This window comes from Sesamum indicum, linkage group LG10 (assembly GCF_026168435.1).
Source record: "Sesamum indicum cultivar Baizhima isolate 11 linkage group LG10, ASM2616843v1, whole genome shotgun sequence".
Lineage (NCBI taxonomy): Eukaryota > Viridiplantae > Streptophyta > Magnoliopsida > Lamiales > Pedaliaceae > Sesamum > Sesamum indicum.
The window spans coordinates 3,380,584-3,391,548 of record NC_142666.1 but is presented as its reverse complement, the minus strand read 5'-3'; the positions used below and the strand labels follow the sequence as shown (position 1 = coordinate 3,391,548).

The following is a 10,965-nucleotide window of genomic DNA, read 5'->3' as shown; positions in this document are numbered from 1 at the left end:
GGTGTATGGTGTAATGATATGATCATGAGCCCATCTAGCCCATTCTTGAGTTGGGAGGAGCCCATCAACACATTAGGTTCAGTAGTCGAAAAGAATGGTTCATGTAATTATAGTAGGCTACATGTATCAAATGGGCCTAGGAGATCCAACAAACCATTTCAAGGTTTACTAAGCTCTTAGATTACTCTCCACAACACTCAACTCAATGGAATACTGATTGAGTCACAAATCGTATCACTTCCTCTTTTCTCTCTTTTTTCTGAAGGAAGATAATGTTTAATTATTAATACTTAGTAAAATATAGTTTGTAATTTCAAGTTTTAAATGAGGGACAACTTGGTAAAATTATTGAAGAGGTTCAAAAATGGGTTGAGCAAGATATCTTATCTTACCCTCTAGTTGTGATAATTTATCGGGGTTAATAGAGGGCCTTTGAAGGCTAGCTGGCTTGAAAGCGGGCCGCTATTCACGAGAAAATGCGAGATATTGCTGGATTTAGAGTTGAGTTCAGCAATATTAAGTTTTAATTATATCGATTTTAAAAATATTTTGAAAATTTATTGAAAAATTAACGCAGGACCAAATTCGGTAGCCCAAGTCCACAGCCCAACCCACCATCATTAATGGTTTCTCTCTATTTATTCACTACCTTCGGAAAGAAAAAGAATGAAAGAAAAGAGAGGAAAAATAGAAGAGAATAATTGAGATTTGAGAACGAGAGAGAAAAAATGATGAGAGAAAAACAAGAGAAATAATCGGTAGAAAAAAAAGAGGTGAACTTGAGTGGTTAGATGGTGCCTTGGTGACACGGGTTAGCCTTGATGGTTGTTGTCCCTAGGTGAGTTTGAGCAACCGGTAATTGGGTTGTCGGTCTTTGTGGTTGTGGTCTTCTTCATCGGATTCGGCTCCCTGAGCTGAAATTATTTATCGTTATTATTTTCTTTCACTGTTTCTATTAATTTATAATCGTTGTTATATTAATTTGTGTTCTGCTGTAATAATTGTATTTTTTTGTGGGCTCATTGCAGGAATAAATTCCCAACAAGATTCACCCAAAAAATTATAAAATTAAAGTTGTGAAAAATAAAATATATGTTTGGTTTTTAATATTAATTACTAATCATAAGTTTCTTATAAATGTTGAGAAATAAAGGTAGTAGAAAATAACGAAATAACAAAAACGCCGTAATGAAGTTTGATAATCAAATATGAAAGATGAGAGTTAATGGGCTAAGATAAAAATAAATATATTGATTACAATTTATTCAATTTTTGAATATATTTAATATTGTCCATTTTAAGACGATAAAATGTTTATTATGTTTAATATTCTGTTTTTGTTTTGAATGATTGACAGTTGTTTCATTGTTTTTCCAACTTTTGTTTAGCTATAAAAATACAGCAAATCATTGAAATACATAACATGTGCAATTATGGGCAAATTATTAAAGCATATTATTTTTTTTAATTTTATCCCTTATTAGCAAAATATTCCATCCGAATTATTTTTCAATTTCATCCAAATTTATCAGTCAGAAACCAAAATAAGATAAATTTGTAAAATGATATACTATAGGAATAATTACACTCCCCTCCCATGATGTTTAATGTAATTATATATAAACCCCTGTGATTTAAAAAATTACATCTAGTATTCTTGAGATTTGCTTTCGTCTAACAAATAAGTTTCCCGTTGGTCAATATTCACTGAATTTGCTGATATAAACAAAAAAACTGAATAAAAAATAATATTTACTCTCAATTAATTTATTATCGACTTATTGCAAATCAAATAATTTTCTACATACTAAACTACCCTTATAACAGTAAAGATATACCTCCTCATATAGATTAACGCGTGTAGACGTATGAAGGTAATTTGATATTAAAAAGATTTATTTAACATTCAATAAGTCAGTATTAAGTCAATTGTGTATTTTCAAAAAAATCTAAAAACATCGACCTCATTACGCAAACAATTCATACTTTTTGTAATTATGCAAAAAAATAAAAGTAATTTATTTTATATATCATACATCAGAAGTGTAAATATAATTATCCGCACCACCATCCTAAGAACATATGACATGTGAGAAGCATTTTTCAATTTCAAAGCTAAGAATTTATGACACTTTATGAGAAGCATTTTTGTATTTGAAGATTAACCTAACAATTATATAATGCTGCAAGTAGACCAGTCACCAGACCAACCCCATGAGACCTACCTTCAACAATATCACCAACCACTACTTTAATAGAAAGGTGAAGAAGGTGCTCAGAATAATACACCACAATAATTTAACAGAATATTCTGTGTATTATGTATATACTATATCCTAAAATGTGGACATACAATGTCGATTTTGATTTTATAATTGAGGGGCCTTCGCTGTTTTGATCAAAATGAAATAGACCTATACAAATGCAGATTTCTACACAAAATCGAGTGCGCCACAATAGCTACTGGTCTGATCCTAATATACAAGAGTAATAGATAATCTAATAACGTTACCTCTTCGAGAACATTACCAGTATCAGCATTGACATTGAAACTACGATCTTGAAGCCAGACGTCTCCCAGAAATTGTGCTTTTCACTGCTCAGAGGTGCGCTCGGCTGTTTGGCAGCCAACTGATCTCTTAATTCTTTCAGAGCTTTATCCCTTCGCTCTCCCATCTGTGGAACAGACGTAAGGGAGAAGTGGAAATGGTTAGATGATTCTACTTCAAAGATGAAAATTCGTTCGTTTCAGAAGTCTTCACTTTTACGAGATATTTATGTGTATCAGTTATAAAAGACGGAAGAAGTATTACTCTTTGGAGCTTGCGAGTTTGAGACCGTGCTTCTTGGAGACAGAACTCTAACTTGAGAACTTTCTTTTTCAACTCTTGATCTGCTCTGTGGTGCTTCTCTAGCTGTCGTATAAACAAGGTGGTTGTCACTAAATATACATCAAGTGATCAAAGAGAAAAACAGAGAGTAATATGGTAGATACAAACCTGAGATTCCAGCTCTTTCATTTTAAGCTTCCAATGGGCGGACATAATCTTGATTTCATCTCTCAGCGTGGCTATTTCTTCGTCCTTCACCTTCAAAAGCTTGTTAATCTTATCAAAATTTCTAGGGGACACCTCATCTAATATTTTCCGAAGCTCACAGTCTTTATCTGATCCAGCCTTCGCTAATGCGTGCATTATCTCATGCTCAATTCTTGAGACTTCATCTTTCAGTTGCATTTGAGAAAATTCTCTTGCTCGGATATCCTTCTGTAGAAGATCTAGTTGTTCTTCCAGTTTGTTTACACGAAGAGCATGCTCTTTTAAAGAGTATTTTTTCTCTTCTAATTCCTTTACAAGGGCCGAACACTGTAATTGCGCAGATTGAGCAGATAATGCACTCACATCTGCAGTTGCTTTAGTTGCAGCAAGTTGCGACCTCACATCATCCAATTCTTTGACATACTGCAGCAATAACCGCGACAAGGTTTCAGGTGAAAGCTGAGAAAACATCAACATATAATCCAAGAAAAATCTAAACAGATTGTTAGAAGTATTTAATCTATCGAAGGACAAACTGAATCAAAAATTAAATTTCACATAGAGAATAATACAGGTGTATATATATGGCAATTGTAGTGTCAGATGAAACTGATAAAACAAAAATCAGTCAACTCAAACAGAAGTTGTCAACTTTAGCTGAAAAAAATGGGAATCAAATTAGTCATGTTCATGCACTCAAAATAGCTCTACTACATAAAACATAGATCCTAAGTTTAATGCCTAACTGCTTAAGCAGCTTTGATTTCAGTAACAAGTTAATTAAAACCCCAAAAACTGTTGGATTAATGGAAATATCAATACGGTCAACCACTTCACGCCACCATACATCATAATACCCATCTATTAGGTTCTATAGAGGAATTTAACACTCTAACACTTGTATCAAACTAACTATTATCTTGACATTGTTCCTATCACCACCTAATAGTTAAACTGGTTAATATGGCTGTTAACTAATGGTTCATCCATGCCAGAAGACCTATTTCCCCAGTTTACAAGTTCCTTTTCAAATTAATACTTGATTTGCCTTCTAGTTCTAAATGCTACAGAGTGAGTTATAACAAGAGTGAACGCTTCTTTTCACCTAGGAGACCTCTAAGGTAGCCAACCACAGTGGGAAAGTACACCACACAGGACAAGGACTAGGAGTCGTGTTTCATTCTCGTTTAGTGGCCAAGTAAAAAAAGGAAAACAGAAAAGCAGGATACCATAAGTTGCCTTCTTCAAATGTTGTATACAATCTTCTCCCGTTTCAATTCTCTTATGCACAACACTATTTACATTTATTACACAAAATGCTAGAAGAACTCCCCATCAATTCTAGAGAAAAAAGGCACTTATAGAAACAGGGAAAAACTTGTTCGCTATCTCATCCATGTACTAATATACCTAATACTAAACACCAATTTTTTACTTTTAACTCAAGATAGTCCTCTAACAGTTATAACAAGAACGAGAAAAACAATTCATGATAGATCAGGTAATTCCATGATCCATTTGAATTGCAAAACGGGAAAAATTTACAAGGAAACAGTACAGTTTGACATAGCACATCGACAACCAGTATAACATAAAGCATAAATGTTCAAGATTCCTCTTTATGCCAGCTAAATGCCAATTATATGTAGACAAGATTCCAGAACTTGTTAATTCACTGTGCTTTTCTAGAGAGAGAAAGTTCAAATTTTACAATACCTTTGAATATTATTCCACTTCCCAAATAGAACAAACAAGAAAAGCCAAAAAGCACCCTTAGAAGAGGAGCATCAAATGTGTTTGGAAGAGAAATTTCTTAATATACAAAACCCAAAACACCAAATTAATGAGTAGATACAAATTTATCAGATCACCCAAAATTTTATCCCCAAACGTCCAAGAAAGAAATATCACCTTCAAACAAAAAGGAAAGAACAAGCAAGAGAGAGGATTCAAAGAATTAGCAGTACCATCTCAGCAGCAGATGTTGAAGCTTGCAACTGAATATTTCTCTGCTCTAAATCCTTCTGCAGTCTGCTTATCTTTTCCTCCATAATTTTGGCTTTGGTTTCTGCTTCCTGTAGAATTAAAAAATAAATAAGAATGATCTCTGCGCCATCAAATAAATAGAGGGGGGCCACTCATGGAACACGCCTTTAAAAAGCATAACGAGATGTAGAAATAAACAACAATCATTTCAGGTCATCACATGAATTACGTGCAATTAAATGAATCAGAATTATTTCCCATGCCTGTCTTGTTAGGGTTTCTTTGGCAAAGCACTGATCCTGAGAGGCGAGGCGGCCGCGTACCTCCTTGAGCTCGGCCGCCAGGCACGCCATGTTCCTCCTAAAACTCTGCTTCTTCTCACTCAGATCCTTCAGCAACGGATCCACTTCTCGCGCCACCGTCACCGTCGATGGCGGCGCCTGCCTCTCCGATGTTGACATAACTGCCCCGAGCACTAACAACCTTTAGTTCAGCGAGAACCTCAGCACGGAATCGTGGCCTGTAAAAAAAGAGTATAAGTTCATTCAATCACCATTCCTTTCGTCTTTCACATTCTGCAAATTGAAATAAATGAAAGCTAGCCCCACACACAGACCCCATCGGCTTCTGCATGTGAACGCGTTGCCTCCTACAGCATTTAATACAGATTTCCAAAAATCCTAAAAAATGAACAAGTTAGACAGTCAAATGAAAAACTTCGAGATTTTGAACTCGAAATTCATACTGTCTCAGGGACACGTCAAATTTGAAGCTAAAACTACATGCAGATCAAATAATAAACACAGACTCTTACAGAGAGAAAAAAAAAGTACATACTTCGAGAGTTCACGCTATGTCGCAGCCACCAAAACGCCAGATAAATCACGATTCCACCAGAAAATCCTCCAGAAATGAGAAATAAACACGAATACACGGAGAGAGAGAGAGAGAGAGAGAGAGAGAGAGAGAGAGAGTTAAGAACGTGCAAAATTATAATTATAGAGAGAGAGAAAAGACACAGGTCCATCAACTCTTCTCAGTACTCCCAGTTCATCATTTTTGCGGCACTGGAGCAATAATTGGAGTTGCGTCGATCAAGTTTTTGTCAAATGATCGACGATCAGAGATCGAGGACGGCTGAGAATTAGTGGTGGAGATTAGTGGGGGGTTGTGCGTGTGTTTAGTGCGGGAATCGTGTGAGATTATTATGACAAGGTGGGATGGGAGGAAGCTGAGGTCCGGATCTAGGTAGGTTTTGGTTCGGAGAATCCGAGCCTTCGGTATGGGAGAAAAATACAAGATTCGAACCCGGTTTGGGTTGACCTTAGCGCGCCAAATCTTGAATTTCGGATGTCAGCACTGTAATTCTCAATTTCAATTTTATTTTAAATTTCATATTTCTGTTTCGTTGAAGAAACACATGTTATGTATATAAACATAATATTATTTATTTTATTTTGAATAAAATTTTATGCACATAATATATATATATATATTATACAGAGTAAAAGATGCACCAAAATTTATAACAAAAAATTCGATTTGTTGTAACTATCCATTATGACACACCATCTCTATGTGCATATAATAAATAAATTTTTACATTTTAAAATATATTATACATAAGAACAAAATATATAATTCAATATTTCACATTTTAAAAAATAAATAAAATTAACTTAGGAATATTATCTATAAAAAAATAGCGTGCAGTATCACAAACCGCCATTTATGAGTGAATCTTTCTTTTTTTTATATTTGTATAGATATATAGATTATAAGAAAAACTTGAGTAGAGATAGTTGGAAATTACATAAGAAATATTTCTGACAATTTAAAAAATTAATATCGCAGTGTAAGAAACCACTATTTATTAATAAAAACATAATTTCTTTTTTTTATATCGATATAGATTTAAGCTCTTACCTATGGAACAACAAAAGGTTAAATCAAGCCCATAATCTATTACCAGTCCCAGAATTGGTTTACAAACCACATGTCCATTATATATTGCAGACCACAATGCTTGTTGATATTTGTGAGAGCAAATTACATATCACTTTAAAACTTAGTATTAAAATTTTACAAGTTTATAATAAAGGAAGATGTAGTAGACCCTCAGATGACGAGAATTTTGGACTTTGAGTTGATTTGTGCATGTATGTATTGTCATTGTGCACTAAAGGCACCTTTTATACACGTGAATTATTGTTTTAGCTTGTAGCCTCACTCTTGTTAGTTTGATTGAATCATAATAACTCCATGAATTTCACTTATATGTTCAATTGGTATGACAAGTCACTTGTAGTTTTATGCTTGTAATTTTGATTGAATGCGAGGATTGTATTGATAAATAATCTGTAAGTACCAAGTAAGTAATCTTCGGTTGGATCAAAAACAAGGGGGAAAAAAAGAGTGAACAGGCAGAAAGATAGAAGAAAATAAGTGGAAAGTGATGAACACTGGAACTTTACTCCCAGATTAAGTCACAGAACAGAACAAGCTCATTCTTCAATTCGCATGAATGTTTGAAAGTGATCCACATTTAACTGAAATTTCAACCCATTGATCGATGCGTGATGTGCCGAGCTCAGAACTTCATTGTGAAGGCTTACCCAAATAGAATTCATCACTTTTCAACAGCACTACCACCATACCAAAGTGATATCGCTGCAGTGTTGGACGATGAAGCAAAACTGTGTACTGATATTGAATGCCAAGGAAGTTTCAACTATGAGAATTTTAAGAATTACAGTTCAATATAATCAGAAAACAAACCATAGAGGTCAACACAGATGCATCAATTTTAAACTGTGTTTCCAGGAAAGAAAATGGAGTATGACTCGCATGAAATCCGTCTTTAAACGCTATACAATCAATTTAAACAATCAGCACAGAAAGCAAAGATTTTGATGTATGAAGCAAAGCTGAGTTACATGGATAACATAGAAAGTTCAAGAAAATCTTCACAGGAAATGCTGATCAACCTTGGCAACAAGAAGGTCTACAGCAAAAACAAACAAAAGAAGATCGGTGATCGCACCGACACACATGATTTATCACCTTATCCCATTCCAAAGTCCTGCAAAACCAAGACTGTGATTGCAGCCAAATCCCTGAAACCAGGGTAATATCATAAAATACATAACAAATGAACAGCTTGATCCAACAAATTCGGCTTAAACCTTTGAATCCCACTTTGAGATCTTTCCACTACTCAGAAAGCATTTCTAGAAAAGCAACAACTACAGTGGCCCCCCATTAGCATGCTGTTCTCCACCATTACTATTCTCCTTATAATGCACCTGATCCGCAGCCGGCTGAACCAAAACCACCTCATCATTCACATCCTCTAGTTTCTCCCCATGAGCATTGAGATTCTCGGCATCACTCTGCACATCAGCGAACATTACATGATCATTACCACCGTTGTCATTCCTCTCTCCAACCAATCCTCCAACATTTTCTCCGGCACTCACACCCATTCTTCCCTTCTCATCCACATCCATAACTGTGTGATCATTATCCAGAGGAACTCGCACCGCCAGACTCTGTGGTGTTATTCCACCCATCTCATTTTCTCTCAACTCAACCGCATTCAGTGCCGCCAAAACCTGATTTGAGTTGTCCACTCTATCCACATTCCCCATATTATTCATCTTCTCTTCCACAACAATTGATGGGGCCAAACCGCTAGCCACACTCCCATTTCTATTACTAATACTACTATTAACATTTACATTATTTTCTCTCTCCATTTTCACACCACCAATTCCACCTCCACTGGTGTAACCAACATTGCCGCCACCTCCACCTACTCCTAGCCCTGCCACCTCACCGGACCCTGCCAAAGCCGCTTCCTTCTTCCTCAATTTGTCCTTCATTACCAAATACGCAACATGTTCCAATGCCTCCTTCGCCCTCTTCCTTGTGAATGCAGCCTCCTTCGCCCGCCTCTCGGCCTCCGCCTTTGCAGCCACAGCCGCTTTATTCATAGACGCAGACGCAATTTTTGCAGCAGCCAACAACTTCTTCGCAGCATCTCTATCCATCACCCTGCAATCATCACTCTTCACATTCATGGCCTCGCTGATGTCGACATTTGCCTCTTTCGCCGTTTTCAATTTGAAAATGGGCGTATTGGGGTGGAGGCAAAGAGGGCAAATGTAAGGACTAGGAGGCGAGGTGGCGCCGGCCGCGACGCAGTGGGAGTGAGAGGAGGAGTAGCATTTGAAGCAGGTGAAAACGGCGTCGTTTGATGGGGGTGGAGGGTAGACCTGAAAACAAGTGGGGCAGAAGGACTGTGGATGGAGTCGTAGAACGCAGGTTGTACAGAGGCGCCGGAAGATCCCGCGGTGGCGCACGTGGTGGAGCAGCCGGCGCTCCTCTACGCCGCAGTTGCCGCACAGCGTCGCCACCGGCACGACGGCGGCGGAAGAATTTGTGGTGGTGGGTTCCGGCTTAATCAGCATCTTTACCCGAACTAAATACCAGAAACCAGAAATCAACACATATCAACAGAGCCAGTAGGGTTTGTGGGTTAGGGTTTCACTGACTACAACAAATGAACGCTGCAAAAACAGACGAGAAGCCATGAGATTAATATATAACCAACATCGCCACTATTTAACTGTATTTTTCTCACGGAACGTCGTCGTTTCGACTTTATTTCTTCTTTCCATTTTTGTGATATTGCCCTACATATTTTTCGAATTTAATTTTTATTTTTAATTTCAAAATCTAAATATCATTTCATTTTTACCTAAATGACCAATATATTTGTCTTTATTTAAAAGGGTGTGTTTTTAAGAAAAGTAATGTGATCAATTAATTTATAATTCAATCAAGAAAATAAAATTGTAGATATTTCACCTGTCGCCTATATAAATTGCATCTGAATAGTATAGATGATTATGGTACTCATTCGATCTGTTTTTTCAGGTGCTTGCAAATCGAATTATCATTTAATGTTTTACAAAATAATATGTTCCAATTGTCAATTTATAAATTCAAATTGACGTGCAATTTTGTATGGTTTCATGTAATTTTAAACAATTACATTAAACACTTGTAACATAAACCATACAAAAATTAAATTATTTGAATAATTAAATGAAATTACATAAGTAAAATCATTTAAGCAAAGACATCTTAGGTCCATTTTCAACTAAAAAATATCTGATGAACCAAAATAAATCTACGAAAACAAAATATATATATATATAAATATGTAACGAAAAGCAATAACAAAAATAAAAACAAATAATCGCAAAAAATCAAATTGTTAGGTTGTGAGTTTTATCGGTCCCCCTCTTTAACGAAGTGGATCTAAATAAGCTAATTGATTTAAAATTTAAAAGAAATGGTAAAGACTTAAAAACAAAAAGTAACTTATAATGAGAAATAAGTAAGAATCTAACATAAATGGATGGACTAAAAAAATAAGAAATTAATAATGAGAAAGAATAATTAATGTAATTAAGTATTTATATTTATAGTATTAAGTGTATGTGACAAATTAGATAAAAGCTAACTTGTCCACCTCATATATGATATGTAGGAAAAAGATAGAAATATTTTTATTTTAAATAATATAATATAATACGATATGATTAGACACGATATCTTTAATAATCCCAATCATGGCTTGTTTTACTAGTTTTTAGATGAATAGAAATTATTTATTGTATACTTTTTAAAATACATTGATTATGTATATTTTTTAAATCGTATCTATATATAATAAAACAGAACCATTTAGACTATCCATCTAAGCGTCACGTATCCGCATATATGGACAGCCTCAATAAGCTTTATTATGTCAAATAAAATATAATATATTTTTTAGATAAAAATAAAAAATTATTAGATTTCATCCGAAAGAGATCTTAGCAATATCATCTAACAACTTTTTGGATAAAGAATTAAAAATATTGAATTT

General features: G+C 35.1%; 2 protein-coding genes across 2 annotated transcripts; both read right to left on the bottom strand.

Annotated features, from left to right (window-relative positions):
• Positions 1-2,226: 2,226 nt before the first annotated feature.
• Positions 2,227-6,196, bottom strand: LOC105172463 (nuclear envelope-associated protein 2). The gene is made up of 6 exons (XM_011093900.3): positions 5,862-6,196; positions 5,288-5,544; positions 5,006-5,113; positions 3,000-3,461; positions 2,814-2,915; positions 2,227-2,676 (listed from the first exon to the last, which is right to left on the bottom strand). The coding sequence occupies exons 2-6, from the start codon at positions 5,483-5,485 to the stop codon at positions 2,509-2,511; spliced, it is 1,038 nt and encodes a 345-aa protein (XP_011092202.1). The 5' UTR covers positions 5,486-5,544; positions 5,862-6,196; the 3' UTR covers positions 2,227-2,508.
• Positions 6,197-7,903: 1,707 nt separating this feature from the next.
• Positions 7,904-9,626, bottom strand: LOC105172464 (uncharacterized). The gene has a single exon (XM_011093902.3). The coding sequence runs from the start codon at positions 9,494-9,496 to the stop codon at positions 8,270-8,272; it is 1,227 nt and encodes a 408-aa protein (XP_011092204.1). The 5' UTR covers positions 9,497-9,626; the 3' UTR covers positions 7,904-8,269.
• Between the last annotated feature and the right edge of the window lie 1,339 nt (positions 9,627-10,965).